Below are 19,284 nucleotides of genomic sequence, written 5' to 3' on the forward strand. Positions count from 1 at the left end.
GGTGGTTCTCTGAGATCATGCAGGCCGTGTTGCACAAGCATCGCACATCGCACATTACAGATCTGGCACATTCCCTAACGTCGCCTTTTCCTGTCCTATCGCACGGCATCCCTCGTTCTGGACAGCGTGGATGTGGTCTCACAGAGCTGCGCCTCTAAAGAAGTGTGTGCTTGTGTCGGTGAAGCTGCCAATGGGACGACATGGTTGACGTATTACCAGCGTTGCAGGCTGATGCCGGTGCAGAATCCCAGACGAATATCCTCATTCTAATCAACAAGGGGTGATTGGGGTAGTCGAATCTGTCAATGGCCACGATGGTGATGAAGTGATGAGTTTTTGCTGAAGAGTCGAAGTTCGCTATTAGACCCGTTTAGGGACGCGTTTGCGACTATTTTACCACTGGTGATGTATTGAGTTGTCGATTTGATCTTCAATGGTCGACTAATGACGCGTTTTGGAGAGTTTAGACATGATTTTTTGTTGTTGTAAATGGATTGATGTCGGTGGTGGTCAAGTTTACGGTTGAGGCAAAAGAGGCCATTCTCCACTTTGTCCGTTTGCGTTCAGTGTGCCTTCCTTCTCAATTCTGTACTTAGGTATCAATTGGAAGGTGCAATAACGGAATCTACCTATTTCAGGTTTACTTTCATCTCTACCACTTCCCACTGAGTAGTAGGTAGCATATGGCAGCAAAACAAATCGTCTGACATGTTGTGTATTTCTTCCCATCTTACCCTGGACCTAAAGCTCGAGTCCTGTGCTACCGACCTACGCGTGCATGAGAGTGAGATACTGCCCCAATATTAACCTTGCACAGCAGTAATAAATGGCGAATGACAACGGTGGTGAAACCACTGACTACCTGTATTTTGGAGTTTCAACGCGGCTCGATTCGGTCCATACCTAGGTACTAATGGAACTTTAGCAACAGTCTTGACCTGCCTGACCTGACCTGACCTGACCTGACCTGACCTGACCTGGCCGAGCTGTACAGCGCACTAAACGGCAAGGGTTCTACCCCCCGAACTTCTCCTCCTCGGTGAGCTTCCAACCCGCAATTCAGTCGGCCAAGGAAAAAGAAAAGAAGTAGAAGTGGACAGAAGTGGGCATTCACTGTATCCGTACCTTTCTATGATCGGCCATGCCGGGGACAAATTGATTGGTTGTACATGCAATATACATGTAGCATCCCGTGGAGGGGCGATGAATGATTTCCAAGATTCAGATCCTAGCTTTCTTCACTGCACTGTACTCTACAGTTCTGCTCTCCATGTAACTGTATCTATCCGCCCGCAGAAACTCGCTACTCAGTGCTACGATGCAGAGTAGAATAGAATACACGCCCCTGCTACCTACCTAGGTACCTAAATAACACGGTCACGCAGCAGGTGCTTCACGTTGTACCGTGTGTATGTATTGCACAAAAGGTGAAGAGATTGAGATCTGTTGCACAAACCCGAAGGGGAGTGCTTCCAGTTCGGCGTTGGCCATTCCATTCCATTCATACACTCAAACTTTCATTATTGTAGTCTTTACACCCCAACCGCTAATTGACATAATTATCTCTAATTGCTCCCCTTACCGACAATAGAGAAAATAGTTGTATGTACGCAGATAACGAGCGAATAGGACTCAAGAACGTATCGGTACAGTGCCTCCTTGCAGCCGCTAACAAGGAATAAGCTTGCGCGACCGCAGACCTGGGACTGGCTAGACCAAATAGTTAGACTAGGTAGTCTTCAGGTACTTTGCCCAGATTGTCATTGAACTGTAGACTCAAGGCCCTGGTTCATCAGATATGCAGCCTCTCCGCCTCATACTGGTTGATAACACATCCTTGATGACGAAGCTTCAACACCGACGGGGACCCGGACAACATGGCAGCAATGATCTGATCTGATCTCATCTGATCTATCCATTTTATGCTTCAGCTGAGTTCGATAGTCCCTAGCTCCATAAGCCCGAAGTAAATCTACGTATCGACAGGTCGATCCCTGTTGTACTAGCGACACGCTCAACTACAAGTCGCGTTCATGGACCAATAATGTTAAAGACCAATGATTTTCTCACGAACCACCAAAACGTTCATTATCGCATGGCTATGTAATGGATCGCCGGGACCAGCAATGTATCATTCTGATGTGTCGAATATTACCGACATTAATAGCTGTATTAAGCTGGGCATCTTTGCAGGGAGTGAGGCTGCTGACAAGGATCTCTCACACCGTAACAACAAAGAACAAAAAGCAAATCATACACACCTACTCCAAGTGTCGTGCATTTACTCTACATACATACTTACATACTTGTGCACTTCCAAAACAGGGACCCTCTCCAAATGACGTATTGAAGCTTGCGAATTTGGAGAAAGACATGATCTGAAACTGTACCCAGATAAAGTCTGGACGAGACACTTGCATATCAAAAGCACTCAAGTTTTGTTCCTCGGTAATCTTGTAGATCTCCTAGTCTACAACATAAATGATGAAATTATTGCCATCTTAGAGGTAGACTCTGTGCATATCAAGGACTGATGAGAGCACCGTAAACCGCTAGAGAGCCGTTATTTGATGGCAGTTTCAAACTAGGTAGTAAGCTGAGCTGCGATAGACTTCGTGGCTATCGCAATCGTACGTACTACAACACAAACATAACGGAGAGTTACGTCCGGAAAGTTATCTGCTTCTTTAACTTTGAGAACACGATAGGGGCAGATTTATCCACATCGTCTTGTCGCTAACTGCGTTTGTTATTTTCAAAGGGCTGAAGCCGTAGACAAGGTTTCTGACACGCATTGACACGGGAATACAAGGCGAAGATGATATTCTAGAATCTGTAAGGCTAGCTAGCTGCTCGTAAGAGCTGCAGTTTCCTGTAATCATCATATGTAGACAATGACAACTACAGTTGACCATTGGGCCGTGATAACAACTCCAGAACCTAGTTCCGTTGATCATGGACGATCCTCAGCCTTAGAACCTGTAAGTACTCTATACCAGGGATGACTTCGTATGTCTACAAACAAGAACACGGATACTGTGCTTTCAAACATAGATAGTCCAAACTAAACGTCTATCGTATCAAGAGATGGGATGGTACGAATCAGGTACTGACACGGCAACTTTCCAGACCGACATTATACACGAGTCAACACATACAGTAAATCCATATATTTTCGGAAACTGGAATGGAAACTGAGGTGAACTCGAAAAGGCGGGCGGCCTGAGCGCCCTCGCAGAAAAAGCAAATATCGCAGTTTCGCCATATTTCGAAAAAGCAAAGTTGAAGCAAAAGAACCAATAGACATGTTTCTGGATAAGTTAACTATTATGGTCTGCATACAAGGTCGAACTTGTCATGGATATTACCGGATGAGATGGAGATGGGGCGTGGGGTAAGACGACGATCTCTCTCCCTTTCAAGGTTTAGTTAGTTAGGTAGTCAAGGAGAGGGGGGATTTAAGCCTGGAAGTAATTGTTTTCTCTTTTTGTTTTAGTGAGCAAGTCAGGGAAGCTAATGCCCGATAATATATCGCATCGTATATCATTGGGTAGGTCATCTTTTGAACTACTCCCACCGGACGCTATGCGCTTTGACGGACTGACAAGGCTGGGTTGGGATGGCTCAGGTGAGGCGCCTCTTTTTTCACTGGAGAGGCCCCCTCCCCTAGAAAACTAAAGACTAGAGAGTACTAGAAGCCATGTGGTCTGGTCTAGGGTCAAGTTTTTAGTCAACTTTTCCCTTCCTTTCCCGTTGTGCATTGTCTCTTTGGGGGCATTTCTGTTTTAAGCCGACTGCATATTCAAGTATCCATGCCGCGCATCCAAGGTGAGGTTACGGATATAGATACCGGGGATGGAGGAAATGAGGCCGAGGGGACCTTGGCATTGGGACTAATTTGTCCCTTCTGTCCGTTCTCCTTTTGTCTTGTCTTGCCTTGTGAGCGCCGTCTCGTCTCTACACAATAAGTGAGACACGGGAGTGTCAACCGGGGTCTCTGCTAAGTCAAGATCGGGACTGGACTGGACTGAACTGGACTGGACTGAACTGGACTGCAGTGCACTTGTGATAAGTTACCATTGAGATGAGAGACTATCTATATGCAGTTCATCTTTGTATGTCTTGTCAACTGTGCTGAAGTTTACAGCGCATGCATACATGATACGACGCTGTCATGATACATACCACGTCCAACATCGCTTCATTTCACTCCCTATATCAACAGTAACTGCACACGTACCTCTGAATCTCTGTATCATTACTACTGCACGCATGGACCCCAAAATGCAATGTTCGATCTGCCCTGATCTACAAAAAAAATGAGGCTGCATCCCCATGGCTAAGACTTGCATCTCGTCTCCCTTCCCTGCCCTGCCTGCCGGAGCCGTGTTGGTTTGCTTACACTTCTCAATTGGGCATGACCGTTGCTTCTCAGGTCCCCAACTTTGGAATACCCTCGTCAGCTCATCTCAATCCTAGTTCCCTACCCACTCACTCACTCATAGTACAAGCATCATGTGCATCACTTTGCCTCATGCAAATGAAGGTGTCCCCCTCCTCTCCAGAATTAATCTTCGCAAATCTAACCTCTTGTGAGACATGGCGCGTCCGCATCTATGATTGGGCATCATTATATGCGTAGTATTGTAGGTCCGCTGCTCACCGCCATCTCAACAACACAATGGAGGGCATCCTGTTCCTTCTATGGCCTCATCTTGACCAATTCATCACATGCGCACAATCACCGAATGGACCCTTTTAGGACGCCTGCCTACAATGCAATTGCAGATGCATATATGCACATTCGAGGTATAACCCCATCTTTTCCTCCTGCTCCAGTGAGCGATGCTACCGCAGTGCTGCATCCAGCTTCCGAAATCAGAGATAATTGCATCTTCTTCACAGACGTGGTGACTCTTGTTTTGCTCATGAGACTCATCAGGATCTTCACCGCTCGTAAAGTCATGAGTCTCGAACACAACGACTTAGGACCCGATGAATTGAGGCAAGACACTCATGGAATGTAATGCAAGTGGTGTGCATATGTTACAGATCTGTCTGTCGCTTATTCGTCGATTCTGGATGCATACTGAGATACTATATTTAATGAGGCTCTTTGGCGGTGAGGTCTGTGCTGTATTGTATTCGTTGATACTTCATCTTGAGTCTTGTGATGGCCTTTGGGAGACCAGAGTAGTGTGATACTTTGATACATGTGCATTTCCCTCTGCAGTTGTCTCGACTTTGCCGTAATGAAGCCGTAGTCCCATGCTTGACACGGGGCGTAAGTTGTTTGGCAGCTTTCTCTATGTTCCTCATACCTCAGATACTGCCGTGGACAGACAAGCACGACTCTGAGGTTGCCATCGGAGAGTCCGCAAGTTTTTGAGTGACTACTGTAATCTGACTCCAGACATTCCATGAGTTCGCCATCGTTTGACACTGCTCAAGGGGGAAGATCGTGCTTGTGAGTCTTGGTATAGTATATGGCAGGTATACTAAAGTGAATAAGAGATGAAAACTAGATGACCAATGTTGTCAATTAGTTACTACCCCTATGTGCCCCCTTATTGTAAGCTTCCGGGAATCTGTGAATGCATTCATAAGGATGACAACCCCAAACAACAACTTAGCCAGCCATGCTATACATGTTACTGGCTTCGAGTACCTACCATATGATAACACTCTCCTGGTATCCATTAGGTAGCATTTCGACTGTTCTAATACCGAATCTAATGGCGGGTATGCGCTAATCGTCACCAGTGTAAACTAAGCTACCATTCGCCTTTACATAATTGCACTGATCGTTCACCTTGCCGAGCTTCGCTCCATTTGATGATCGACTAGATCGTTAATTACTACTTCGTGAATTACTATGGACAGCGTCGCTCAGTGCACGAGGCAGATTGACGGCCAAGGCAAAGATGGGGAACCGATGGATATCCCCGTTGTTATCTGCTTACAAGTTACTACACAGCATACACAGTCACTAAACTCTTTGGCACTTGTCATCCGCTGAATTTGTATGATTGATCACTCATTTCTTTGACAAGCCTCATACGTACCCGTTGACTCAGTCAACGCGTAGAAACTCCTATCCTTGTCATCCATCCGTCATGAGTCGCTCCATAAGTCCATCATGGCTGTTTCTGGTTTCCAGGGCTTGTGCTGCATCTGATCCAGCTCCATCGTACAAGAATGCAAAAAAGTGAAATGAACAAAAAAAGTAAACCTCATCACGTCAATTATCGCGAAATCCCAGTCCCGACCTAAGGCAGAGGCAGGTCATTTGTATTTCTGTTACTCAGACGCCGTCTCCTATCATTGAGAACATGGCGCGTGTTGATTTGTTTGGTTGGGTTATTGTAGGTAGTAAGTAGTGATAGTAGTGGTTGTCACCATTTAAAGGGGTTGTGAAACCACAGTTTTGCTGCGCTCTTATCGTTCCATTAAAAGCTTCGTCCAAGTATGCTGTCAGCGTGAACGAACAGACCGCTGTTTGCTATAAAGGGAGAGAAAAAAGAAGTCGAAATGGGAGTGTCGGGTGCTTGGCCTAAACGTAAAAATAACAAGTGCCAACACGATGAAAGGAGCCTGCATGCAGTGTATGGCCGCGCAGATGCTATATGCGAAGCTCGTTCCGGGGAAAGGCATCGACTGGTGATCTGCGAGTGTGGATATGTACTGAGTAAACACGCCCAGGCATCGGCAGATAAAGGGTAAACGCAGAATGCTCTGCCCATGCGTGTTATGTGATACAATCAACTTGATGTGATATTGATTATGCAAGTCATCTCAATGGCCTCCTCCAGCTTGTGCTGCATTCCTAAGCAGTCAGTGAGGCAGAGTTGTTGCGGCCCCAATCGGAGCCTCGTCCACGGTAGCTACCACGGCCTCCTCGGCTTGGTGTTGATGTAGGATGCTCCCCTCGCGAACTTGACACATCTCGTTTACCTCCTCGTCGCTCGTAACCAGAGGCTCGACTCCTAGGACCGCCCCGGGTTGACGAGCCTCGACCGCCTCTAGTCGCGGAGAAAGGGACAGTGACAATTTTGGTGTCCTTCATTTCTGGCAAACGAATTCTCATAGCATTGCCGCCACCGACTACTTCGGCAGCAAAGTAGTATGGTTCCATAGCAGTTGGCTGAACCGCAAATTTCTTTGGTAAAGGCTTGTTCTGTGCCAATGCTGGCTGCCAAGCGGCCTCGGGGGCCTTGTGCGGTAGTCGAATCTGGGGAAGGGATCCCATTTCCTGTTCTTCAAAACACTCTTCAGCCATGGGCTTGGTGATAGATAACGGTCTACCCTTAGTGGAGTGAGTTGGGGCGCCGTTTCCGGGCAGCGAAACTGTAGCAGAGTCATGGTGGGCGACCTGGTCCAAAGCGCTCTTACTTGCAGGATCAACGCCAATAGATCGTTGAGGTGGTGATCTCGAGCTTCCGAGCAAGCTGTTGATTCGATTCTGCCATTTCTCCTGAGAAGACTCGCCAGTTGACAGGGGGAGACGATTGGGGCTGACAGGGCCCCGTACAACATCCTTAAAGGTAGGTGGATGGGCCCAGCCGAATTGCACACGACTTGCAGGAGGTTGCGAGGCCGTCATGGATGGCGGCAGTCTTACTACTGGCTGAGGGGGAGGGAGTGACACATGAGGTCTCTGCGCATTACCCTCGTAAGCTGGATGACCTTCCATAGTGGGCGGGGGAGGAGTTGGTGATTTCGAGCGCGATGGCTCGTTTTCATTGATCCTGTCATAAGGGTCCCTTGTTGGGAAGAATCGCGAAGCACGGCCTTGAGAAGTCGCTCCTGTGCCAATTGCGCCGCCAGCCACTATAACATTATTCAAGTCCTCTGTTGCTTCATCGCCAGCAGTCCTCCATGGACCTACGGGCTGTGCATCTTGATGGCCGATGGATCGTCGTGTACCATCGCCGGGAGCGTGGACTTGACGCCAGGTGTCCTTAATAACAGGTTGGGTATCCTCGAGGGTCAGACCGCGCTCAGCAAGTTGACGATCACGCTCAACTTTGTCTGCTAGTCGACTGGCGCTCATCTTCTTATCATTTTCACCAACAGCGTTGATCCATTTGTTCGCCACATCGGATGCTGGAGTGGGACGGGGACCAGAACCATATCGCGCAGGTCCAGAACCGATAGGAGCCGGGGGCTGTCGAGCTTGTGAAGGCTGCTGGGCAACATTAGGAGGAGCAATAGGTGACGGCCCCTTGCCTCCTTGAGAAGTCGGGCGGTTGTCCAAAGGCAGACGTCCGATATCCGTGCTGAAAGTACCATTACCGAGGCCTCTGTCATTATTAGGGGAGCCCCAGACATTTCGGGCCACTGGCTGTGATCCGGTACCCCATGTCGAAACGGCTCGGTCCTGTCGTGAGGTTGCAGCTGCTCCCCAAAGCTCGGTGGGCTTGGCTTCTTGACTATGAGATACACGCCTGGGGGCAGCTCCCTGACCTTGAGACGAATCCGTTATTTGGCTTTCAGAATCTTGTGGTCGCTCATGAGTAGCCGAATGATCGCCATCATTTTGCACTGCAGGAGTCTGGTTCGGGGCTCCAGGGCTCTCTCGCTGTTGAATATGTGTAGGATGCGAAATGTCGTTGGACTTGTCTGCAGACTCCTTCTTCTCTGTCTTCTTCTCTGGCGCAGGTCCCATGGCATCTAATTTCTTTTGGATGCGCTCTCTGCGCTCGGCTTCCTCACGAGCTTCTTCCTCTTGTTTTCGCTTTCTAGCCAACTGATTACGCTCTCGCATAAGCTTTCTCTGGTATTCAACGTCATCACCGCCAGGGTGAACTGGAGGTGGTGGTCCAGCGACTTGCTCTGGGAGAGGCTCATTATGGTGGGGTTGTGCAACAGCAGGGCTAGGAGATGCGCGGGGAGGCATCCAATTAGACTGATGCTGACCCCTTGACGGACCATGCGCCGAAGCTGAGAGGCCGGGTGACACAGGGCTATCAACAGAGCCCACAAAGGACGGCCTACGAACATCGTGTTGTTCTGGTGGAGGGAGCGAACCGTCGCCCCCCTTGTTCACACGTTGCATAAACGAGCCACTTCCACCACTGACATTAGAAGATCCTCGTCGTCTACCAAAAGGAGGTTCCTGGGTGGCTCTACTGGTTTGGAACGCACCAGAAGGCTCGGCTGGGTAATCCGGCTGGGGTGGTCGTTGTAACAGGGACGGGTGGTTCCTAGGGTGCTGCTCCATTCTCATCGAACCACGTCGATTATCTTGCACGGGCTCATAACGCCCAGAATGAGAGTTATACAACTCCCGGTTTCCATGGGATGCACCGTCTCTCCATGCGTGTCGGCTGAAATCATCGGCTGCGATTTCCTTGGGAGGAGGCGGCGTCATGCCCTTGTTGAATGGCTGTCTAGCAAGAGTGGCAGGTTCCGGAATCGGTGAAGCTTTTTCGACGGGTGGTAAAGTTGCCCATGGAGACTTTACTGGTACCGGAGGTGCCGGAGGTTTGGCGACGAGAGTGGGCTTGTCTTGAGAACCACTCTTCAATACAAGTCCCTTGCCCTGGGCAAGATTGCTCGATTTTGTTAATGGGGAGCTCACAGAAATGGGAGGCGCTGGAGATCGTGGTTTGTCGAGGGCCTTTCCTTTTGATGCAACAGAACCACTGTCGGAGGGTGGTGGGGGAGGATGTTCATCTGGGTGAGGCAGGGTCGTCTTCGTGCCATCACCCCAGGTGATGGCTTCAGGGGCCCAATCGTCGTCATCGTCGTCAATGTCCGCCCATTTGTTTTGTCCTTGAGCATCATCTTCGTTTAACCGACTGGCCATATGGATGCCATACTTCTTCAGCTCCTCATCAGTTAACTTCTTAGGTTCCGGGGGAGGCACAGCTAACATATCAGTTAGTAAATCCAAGGGTAAAGCCAGTTGTCGGAAGGCACATACGTCGGTTTTTGTTCCAAACCGCACTTGCATCCGGCGCACTACCAGGTTTTCCTCCATTAACGCCTCCGGAGAACCGAGGTGATGAGTCGCGCGTGCTGCTGCCTGTCTTGGCTATAAGTCGAGGTCGCGAGGAAGAGAGTGTCGCCGAGCTTGTCGGGGGAGTGCTGGAACCAGTAGGCTGTTTCTCGGTGACCTTAGCTGAAGCGCTATTGGCAGCAGCCTTCGTTGCAAGGAAGGTCTTGTTGACAGAGACAGCCTTGAACGTGGCGGGTTTCTTAACTGTTGAGCCTGCGCGGCCATGCCCTTTGTCTTCATCCTTGCTCTTTGAACCATCTGCACGCGATGTCTCCGTATCCGACCCTCCACTGGCACTGGCGTCGGCGGAAGTGAGCTGATCTTCGACACTCGTAATATGCTTGTTCTCAATATCATCGTTGCCGGCACTGCCATTCAAATTCGAGCGGACGGGATCGACATTGTGAGCGTCGGGCGCCTAAGTTCATGAGGATGTAGGTTAGTAAAGGCTCCGTAGCTGCTACAGCTCAGTTGTACGATTGAATGGGAAAAAAAGAACTAAAGTTTGGAAAACCGTTCCGAAACCCAACTTAAGGAAGTGCCCGAACAATAAAAAGTGAAGATGAAACATACAGGCTGGGACTGAGAGGCAGTGGCATCGGCAGCTTTGTCAACGGCAGCCTCTGTTGCCATCATACGTCGTGGAATGCGCCGGTCGTGTAGTAAGCGAAAGAAGCCCTCAAAATGAGTTTCTCCGCCTAGTCTCCTTATATTTCGGTCGGACTAGCGTTTAAGGGGTGGACAAAATGTCGTTTCTCAAAGTCAAGATCAGCTGCGACAGGTCACCGCGGGGCGGGGAGGGTGAGAGATGTTTGTCGAGTTGCGGGGGAGACGAGGGGAAATATTGCGTATTAAAGAGCCGGTCGTCGTTCGGGCATAAAATAGCTAGAATGGTGCTCGATCCGAGACTCGTGGGGAGAGAAGTATGATGAGGGAGGATCACTGGACTGCAGGGCGTGTCAGTTACCAGCTGTAAGGTGAGGTTTCGATGTAGGTATCCGGAGTAACTGCGGCTGAAGGCGTTGTGATGTGGAAGGTAGAGGGACGGCCAGTTTTCAGCACGATGGGGGGCTAGATTGGGCTTAGCGCCGGAATGGTAGGGACTGGTATTGGCCAGCACGCCCCGTTAATCCGTCAGGTCCCCTAGGTTCAGGTTCCCGGTCCCTGGCAGCCAGCCCATCCATGACAGGGCTGTCACAGCTGCCAGCTGTAAGGCCCTGAAGCTTAGGCTTATTCAAGGCTGCCATGTCTGAATAAATAAATGGGCCATATGACTCTATAGGTTACTCAATCTGACCAGGAAGAGTCAGATTAGTTCAGTCGTTAATCAGCAAGTTCAATTGTGAATTATAGTCAGAGCCAGAAGGTGTTACCATAGCACACTTGTTTGCCTGACTCAATTATATCGTTGCTTGAGGGTAAGACAATCAAGCTCTAGCTCCAGAATCAACTACAACTGTCACGCATAAAATCGGTGGTACTCAACTTTATCTACCCTTCTAACTAGTGCACACCTCGTAGGCACACATTATACGTCATATAGCATAGTTGTCAAACTCAAGCCGACCTGGCACATGCTCTTCTCAGATTGCAACTGAGGATGTCAAAACCTGGTGATGTATTTCATTAACGTCATTTAGCTGTTCTCGTAAATGATCATGATGAGATGGAACCTAAACATAAGAGCCAAAGATTTTCTTCATCTCATTCACCTGAAGACGAGTCTATGTCTGAACATTTCCTGTGTCTGTGAAAGAAGAAAAGAGCATAGCAATCAGTGCCAAAATGCTTAATGATATAGCACCAGCCCATTACACGGCGGAAACTTTCGCTATTAGGCATGAACACAGCTGTAAAAATCAAAAGCGGACCAGCAGATAACCAAAACGTGATAGTAGTGTCACTTCACTTGCTTGTTAGAGATACATAGGGAAGCTAAGGCGCGTATTCGACCGCGAAGTTTCCGGAGTTTATATGTACACGATCCCCGCTCCCTTTCACACAACGATCCGTCCAAGGTATCAAAAAGTCATTGCTTAGTGAGCGTTGTTCTTGTGGTGACCTAGATAATTCTTGTTAGAAGACGAAATCTCCTTTCACTTTTCCATGGTAATGCTTACGGAGATGGAAGTAGTAGTTCTGGGCGTAACCAATACCGACAAGGAAGACAATCAGGTGAATGATGGCTGTATAAGAATAATGTCAGAACCCGTAAATCATGTCTGTCTCGAGATGGGGTGTTCGTACGCTTGGCAGTAGGGTTCTTGCCGAAGTGCTTGGCCTGGTATCGGCCGAGGAGACCCTTAGCCTTGACCTCGGGGGCGGCACCTCGAGGAAGCTTCTCGTAGAAACTGACGACACGCTGCATGCGGATGGCATCAGGAGCGGCGCCAATGGCCTGTGGTGAATCGAACTCGGTCAGCCTTCCAAATCTCCATCATGGTGAGTTTTCCCTCGCATCGATCGATCGTCCAATAAAAAGCCCACATCATATCTCATCCATCTAGGAGTCGTCGGGATCGAATTCGAGAACCAATGTAGAGAATAATCATCGTGTGTTGCGTACCTTGGGAGAAGCGACCTATTTTTTTGGAAACCCAATGTTAGCAACGGAATCAATCGGAGCACCGGGCGTTTGCGCCCATAACCGAAGGGGCTCTCTCTCACCTTGGGAGGAATGAGCGTCGAGAGCGCTCGGCGGGTGACGAAGCTCATGATGTCGGTTTTTCGAAGGGTTCAAGACTCGGGAATTGGTCAATTGCCGCGTTGGTCCGTCGAGAGTCTGAATGACGCTCAATTAAAAGGCTGGAGAGTGAGGTTCTGTCGAGATGGATTTGGTCCCGCCCAGATTCTTGCCGAAAAGCACTCGTTCCACGACTCGGCGAAACTACTGATCCGCTCCACCCAATCAGCAACTCGCTGTTCAAGCTTGCTTCAACCTCAGAATATCGCCGCAGCCCACCATCATTCATTATAGAAACGTCACGCCCACAACGTCAATTGAAAGCCGAAGCCTTGCAATAATGGCCGCCCTCCGATCCCAGAGTGCGGCTCGTATGCTGCGAAGCGCCGTTGTTCCTCGAGTCGCTCTCTCCGCCGCTCCCCGAAGATTCCAGAGCAACATCACCTCGGCCACTGGTACCATCACGGGTCCCGTTTCCAACGAGCCCGATTACAACATCCAGGCTGACAAGGCTACCTCGTACGACTTCTCGACACGCGATTGGAAATTGACAAGATGGAATTTGAGTGCTGACTGACCGCCAGCACCTACACCCCCGTCCCTCGATCGGTCCAGGATGGCAGCGAAGAGATCCTTCCTGCAGCCGTTATCTCAGGCGCTCCCATTGAGCTCCAGGCCCGAACAGTTCGGTTCGTCAACACCATATGAAAATCCGATGTCGCCCAGAAAATGCCAGGAAACTAACAGCGACGATAGCATCTACCAGGAGGCCAAGCCCGCTACGCAGTCCGGTGACTGGCGCGGTCGGCGCTGGCGAATGGACTGGGACATTCTCCCCAAGGGACACCGATGGGAGAACCCTCTGATAGGCTGGCAATCTTCGGGTGATTTCATGCAAGGAACTCACATCAACTTCGAAAGCAAGGAGGACGCCATTCACTTTGCTGAGAAGCAGGGTTATGAATACTTCGTTCAGGAGCCCAACTCTCGCAAGTTTGCTCCCAAGGCCTACGCCAACAACTTCCTGTACTCGGCCAGAAAGCTCAAGCATATCAGGACGAAATAGACGGCTTAGACAGTCCGCCCTCATGTAAATATGTCTGTTTGAAAGACTCATTTTCGTTGTGTTTCAACATTAAACTTCGATATATGCTGTAATTGGAAGTCACAATTATGGGGAACCAATATGATGAATTGATGATTCATTGGCATTTCTTTCCGAACTATGGGTCCACGATGCGTTAGAATACGACTACAAAGTCGCTTCAAAACGCCAGGCCTGGTTCTGTTTCTCATTCTTATCCTTACCACAATGTTGATGATTACCCTTAACGCCAAACTAGGAACTGCTACGATAACGCCGACATTCTCTACCGCTTAACCAAAGACAAGCCCGACCATAGTTCTAGGTCTAGTATCAAAGTCACGTTGTAATCATGGGGTCGTGGCCGTTTCGTGCCTGGGAAGGCAGTCTACCGAGGCCAGGCACGTTCAAGCCGAGCTCCAGGCCCTCGAGCTCCAGGCACTCGGGCAGGCTTTTGCCTTTGTCGCGAGCAGTAGTCTCTGCCCAAACGCGCATCCTCACAAGTTGGCGGATAGCCGACTCGCGTCTTTGGGATTGCCGCTCCAGAATGGCACGGTTAACGTTATCAGCTACTTCTAGGCGCAGGTCTGGCTTCAGCAGAGCTGCGAGTTCTGGCTCAAGAGAGTCCGATGGGAACATGAGCAGTGCCATCGTCTTTTCTAGATCTCCAAGGAACTTTCTGTTTGTGGGTGCTCTGGGGCCCAGTTGTTCTGTTGCAAACTTAAGCGCAGGCCGAATATCGCCTCCAGGCATGTTACAGGTACGAATGAGTTCGACAAGTTGAAGTCGTAGCAGAGAAAAATGCAGTGCCTTGTCTTCATCTAGGATCTTTTCGTCGAGTCAGTGACAGTTCATTCAAGGGTATGTGACATGAAGAGCGAAGAAAGAGAGTGGTCATAAAAAAGTGGTTGTTTCTCATCAAAGGCCCGAAGGCTCTATGAGTGGTGCATGTAAAACTCGAGTTCTAATCATCCCAATTATGGTGATTCTTGCTGGGGAAATTCTTACCTCTGGATCGAAATCATTTAATGTTTCAATAGCTGTTTGAATGTTGCCGCTATGGATACAATTCTGTATTTCCTGTCTGGCAATGATAGAAGGAGTCTCCTGGTGAGGGACCAGATTGGCCTCTTTGGAAAAATTGGCTGCGGCGTTTGGATATCCCTCCATGGTGAGGTAGTCCAGAATCAATGCATTGATATCACTGTTGAAAACCGTTAGCAATTGTGGTTAAACATAACTGCAAGAACGAGATGTATGATGTGGTGAGTTCAGAAATTGAAGATTGATATCGTGTTTCCGCATTATATGCTAGGAGAGATTCCCATTGATAGTGCGTTCATCATTTTACCGATGGTAGTGAAGGGGTAGTGAAGGAATAGAATCTTACCTTTTGGGGGCCTTGACCTCTTCAACACGAAGTTCAAAGTCATGTTGAGGTCTCAGAGGAGTAGCTGTAGAAGCAGATGACGTCTGATTCTCGAGTCAGCGCCCAGCTTTACACAAAGCTTGGGCTGAAGCTCGGCTTGCCGACAAATAAAGCTCACCATTTTTGAACAAATATACCGACCACGTCTCGTCACAACTCGTTTCGATTCGAAGCTTGAACAGGAACTGTTAATCGACGGTACGATAGAGAAGCAATAGCCGACTGTAGGCTGCAGGTGATTCAGCGCTTGGAGAATCAAGCCCGAGAGGATCTTTTGTCAAGATCAGAACAATGCTTGCAGAAATTGTTCTGAGCGATGTTTGTAAAGAAAAGAAAAAGAAGAAAGTTTGATGAAGATGGGAAGAGAAGAAAAGGTGATTGGGGGCTGGAGGAAAAGAAGCCCCGAGTCGTGGGTCACTCAGAACAGGGTTTGAGAGCCAATCACAAACGCGTAAAGCTCCGCTGAGCTCATGCCCTCTGTGCCTCAGGTCTCTATTCATGACAGCCCCGCTAGAGACGCGACTGGATGCAGTTGGTGGGGGAGGCTTGGTCCCTGGAGATGGAGCTACGTTACAGGGCAGAGCAGTTTGTTGGCGGTTGATGCCGCGGCTTAGCATCCATCCATTTCAGTGCACGTACTGGTTTCGTCAATATCAATCTCGGGTTCCTACTAATACAGATGCTGCATCTCATGATGTGATACCCATGACGACCATACGTGGCATCCTTCTGACTTCCTCGGTATAGTCGAAAAAAAGAGAAGCAATAGAATAATCAGGTTCCTACCAGCACACACTTCTTCATCATGGTCATGGTACCTACCCTAACCCAGAGCCAATGTCTGAAGCCAAGCCACATTACCTTCAACAGAGGTCACCATGGCATCGAGCTAAAGGACTAGACCTAGCTTATCTCTTGTACGGTAGCAGTTTGGATCGTGCGGAGAAGGTAATGCGCCTTCGGCCATCGCCGTCTTTCGATAGATACCAGATATGAGGAGAACCCTGAAGAGGTCAGGTCGATCGTCAAAACGAGACCAAGGCCTAGGCTTAGCTCATTGTTCCTCTTACACTCTCGCTTCGCAAGTTTAACCGCCAGCTTTACTTGCATATATATATATACATACAGCTACCTACCTGCTATACACCGAGTTTTCTCTCTTGCCAACAACTCCTGATAGCTTCTCTTGGAGCTTTTCACTGAAGCTCTGTCTCTGTTCCCGCTTCTTCTTGGCCCTTTGTGGACCACACACGCGACAGGGCCGTGCTTATTTGCTCCACCAAAGAACGGGCGAGCCAAACCCTCACTCAAATCGAAGTTTGAAGGCACCGACTGCTCGTACAGCTCGTGGACATTGCAGGGCTAGTTTTCGGAAAGAGGAGAGTTTTTTGTATTCTTCTCGGTCGAACTACTCTCGGTCCTTTGCCTGTCCAATCCTCTTGTCCTTTTTATTTTATATCCAACGCAAGGTTGACGGTGACCTCATCGAGAACTAGCCCACCGCAATGTCCGCCTCTGCGATCCCTGAAATCAATGGCGGGCTCGAGAGCCATGTCACGGTTCAGAAGCGAGCTTACTATTCACCTCCCTGGGCAGATGTCAGTATCATTGGTGTCGCAGGCAGCTCTGGCTCGGGCAAGTCGACTCTATCCCAGGCTATCGTCAAGAAGCTGAATCTACCCTGGGTCGTTATCTTATCCATGGCATGAAACCCTTAAAAAATCTTATATGTTAAAACATTATGCTTATTATATGTCTAGGACTCTTTCTATAAGACCTTGACTCCCGAGCAGTCCAAAATGGCTTTTGCCAATGAACATGACTTTGACTCTCCCGATGTATGCTTTTCTGTTCTGCATGCGAAGACATGAGCTCTCGATACAGTAACTAATGGACAACTTACACAGGCCATCGACTTTGATGTTCTGGTTGAGAAATTAAGGGACCTGAAAGCTGGGTATGTTTGGTTGCCGACGGTTTTATTATTGGCGCCAGAGAACTCGACTGACGTCTCATTATACCTACAGAAAGCGTGCTGAGATCCCTGTATATTCATTTGCAAAGCATGCACGATTGGATCACACGACGTCCATCTACTCGCCTCATGTGCTCGTCCTAGAGGGTATCTTTGCTCTATATGACCCTCGAGTCATTGAGCTACTTGATATGGGTGTAAGTTCAAGCTACTGCGACTTGTAAAATGGTCGGGTTCTGACTATCGATTAGATCTATTGTGAAGCAGATGCAGACACATGCCTATCACGAAGACGTAAGTCGTGGCAAAATTGTAGTTGATATCAATTAATCGCTGAACAAACATGAATAGTTGTGCGCGATGTACGAGAACGTGGCCGAGATATCGAAGGTATCATCAAGCAGTGGTTTGGGTTTGTCAAGCCCAACTTTGAAAAGGTACACTGTCTTGAATTGGCCAGAATCACTTCAAGTTCACTGACAGCTCCATAGTTCGTGGAGCCGCAGCGCAAGGTAGCTGATTTGATCGTGCCGAGAGGTATCGAGAACAGAGTAGCCCTTGGTAAGCATTGTCCTTCACTTTGAGGTGGTTTGCGGCTTACATTCGTAGAAATGATGGTTCAGTTCGTTGAAAAGAAGTTGTTTGAAAAGTCAAGACATCATCGAGAGGCTCTGTCTCGACTTGAGGCAGCGAGTAAGGATTCTGCTCTGTCTGATCGCGTTGTGGTTCTGAACGACACCCGACAACTCAAATTTATGAACACCATCCTTCAAGATATCGATACGGATCCCGAGGACTTCATCTTTTACTTTGACAGACTTGCTAGCTTGATCATCGAACAGTAAGATACCGGTGGGAGGTGAAATTGAAGGACTTGCTAACATAGTCAAGGGCCCTTAACAATGCTCATTTCGAGGCCAAGAAGATCATCACGCCGCAAGGATACGAATACAAGGGCCTTGTGCCAACAGGTGAGGTCTGCGCCGTTATTGTACTCCGAGGGGGGTCAGCGTTTGAGCCGGCGCTACGAAAGACCATTCCGGACTGCCGAACAGGTCGACTTCTCATCCAGTCCGACTATTCAACAGGAGAGCCGGAACTTCACTACTTGAGACTTCCCGACGATATTGCTAGTCAGCAGAGTGTCTTGCTACTCGATACCCAAATGGCCACCGGTGGTGCTGCTCTGATGGCGGTACAGGTCTTGGTTGACCATGGCGTGCAGCAGGACCGTATCGTTCTGGCGACATACTCGGCAGGCAAGGTTGGACTTCACAGATTGACATCTGTGTTCCCAGAAATCACCGTGGTGGTTTGCAATATGCTCGACTACCAACAGGAACGCTGGGTAGAGAAGAGGTATTTCCGCTGTTAGTCTAGTGCCGCCGGATACGCTGTTGCATGCATGCATACATAGTATAGTATATATCTTTTCATAAAGGATGAGCTCAAAGCATACTGCGACAATGATTACTGGATTGGATCAATCTAGTGTTTGCAGTCAAGATTGGTGGTCAAGTCGGCATTGGAATGACTGACTGAACCGATGGTTGAAACGCCATAACATCCGTAAAGCACAAAAACAAACGAATAAAGTGTTGCTACGTCAGCTGTTACGGCTCGAGATCCACCATGTGACATCCCATCTTGTAATGGATTGATAACAGAAATCCATGAAAAGAGACGGTACTCCCGCAGCTAACAGCATATCTTGGAAAAGAGGAGCCACTCGGTGATACTATTTATTGCTTGACGCGATGTCGGCCGAAGCGTCATGACATTGCAGCCGACATATCCGGTCCATGATTGAGCAGGTACTTATGAGTTGGAATTCACTCAATTCGCATTGTATTTTGTGTATGCAATGTCAAATGACGAAAAAAACAAATGATATTGATGATGATACTCTTCGCTCCTAGACTTGAATTGTGGTGGAGTAACCTCTCATCGATTTTCCATGGATCGCCAAGAAATTAAATGGCGATGATTGACAGGCCTATAACCATGACGTAGCTGAACCATCGTGGAGGTACCTACCTACCTTTCAGCTGCTGCATGCCTCCCTCCCGTCCCTGGTTTTACAGCTCCGTAAACGGGAAGCTCCATTGAA

The 19,284-nt window shown here is 48.7% G+C and overlaps 6 protein-coding genes across 6 annotated transcripts; 3 read left to right on the forward strand and 3 right to left on the reverse strand.

Annotated features, from left to right (window-relative positions):
• Window positions 1-4,748: 4,748 nt before the first annotated feature.
• FPOAC1_002589 (uncharacterized protein) lies at window positions 4,749-5,027 on the forward strand (the record flags this gene model as incomplete). Its single annotated transcript, XM_044847165.1, has 1 exon — window positions 4,749-5,027. The coding sequence occupies one exon, from the start codon at window positions 4,749-4,751 to the stop codon at window positions 5,025-5,027; it is 279 nt and encodes a 92-aa protein (XP_044713081.1).
• Window positions 5,028-6,826: 1,799 nt separating this feature from the next.
• On the reverse strand, window positions 6,827-10,639 carry FPOAC1_002590 (uncharacterized protein; the record flags this gene model as incomplete). The annotated part of the gene is made up of 3 exons (XM_044847166.1): window positions 6,827-9,873; window positions 9,929-10,421; window positions 10,577-10,639. 3 exons carry the CDS (start codon window positions 10,637-10,639, stop codon window positions 6,827-6,829), a joined length of 3,603 nt encoding a protein of 1,200 aa, XP_044713082.1.
• Window positions 10,640-12,039: 1,400 nt separating this feature from the next.
• Window positions 12,040-12,718, reverse strand: FPOAC1_002591 (uncharacterized protein; the record flags this gene model as incomplete). Its single annotated transcript, XM_044847167.1, has 5 exons — window positions 12,040-12,065; window positions 12,124-12,189; window positions 12,251-12,401; window positions 12,570-12,584; window positions 12,671-12,718. The coding sequence occupies 5 exons, from the start codon at window positions 12,716-12,718 to the stop codon at window positions 12,040-12,042; spliced, it is 306 nt and encodes a 101-aa protein (XP_044713083.1).
• A 308-nt stretch (window positions 12,719-13,026) lies between these two features.
• On the forward strand, window positions 13,027-13,752 carry NUO21 (NADH:ubiquinone oxidoreductase 21kD subunit; the record flags this gene model as incomplete). The annotated part of the gene is made up of 3 exons (XM_044847168.1): window positions 13,027-13,205; window positions 13,271-13,375; window positions 13,443-13,752. 3 exons carry the CDS (start codon window positions 13,027-13,029, stop codon window positions 13,750-13,752), a joined length of 594 nt encoding a protein of 197 aa, XP_044713084.1.
• Window positions 13,753-14,109: 357 nt separating this feature from the next.
• Window positions 14,110-15,320, reverse strand: FPOAC1_002593 (uncharacterized protein; the record flags this gene model as incomplete). The annotated part of the gene is made up of 4 exons (XM_044847169.1): window positions 14,110-14,598; window positions 14,779-14,974; window positions 15,161-15,243; window positions 15,318-15,320. The coding sequence occupies 4 exons, from the start codon at window positions 15,318-15,320 to the stop codon at window positions 14,110-14,112; spliced, it is 771 nt and encodes a 256-aa protein (XP_044713085.1).
• Window positions 15,321-16,704: 1,384 nt separating this feature from the next.
• Window positions 16,705-18,549, forward strand: FPOAC1_002594 (uncharacterized protein; the record flags this gene model as incomplete). The annotated part of the gene is made up of 9 exons (XM_044847170.1): window positions 16,705-16,887; window positions 16,960-17,037; window positions 17,107-17,156; window positions 17,227-17,371; window positions 17,426-17,468; window positions 17,526-17,611; window positions 17,666-17,735; window positions 17,784-18,015; window positions 18,066-18,549. 9 exons carry the CDS (start codon window positions 16,705-16,707, stop codon window positions 18,547-18,549), a joined length of 1,371 nt encoding a protein of 456 aa, XP_044713086.1.
• Window positions 18,550-19,284: the final 735 nt, after the last annotated feature.

Source organism: Fusarium poae, chromosome 1 (genome assembly GCF_019609905.1).
Source record: "Fusarium poae strain DAOMC 252244 chromosome 1, whole genome shotgun sequence".
Taxonomy (NCBI): domain Eukaryota; kingdom Fungi; phylum Ascomycota; class Sordariomycetes; order Hypocreales; family Nectriaceae; genus Fusarium; species Fusarium poae.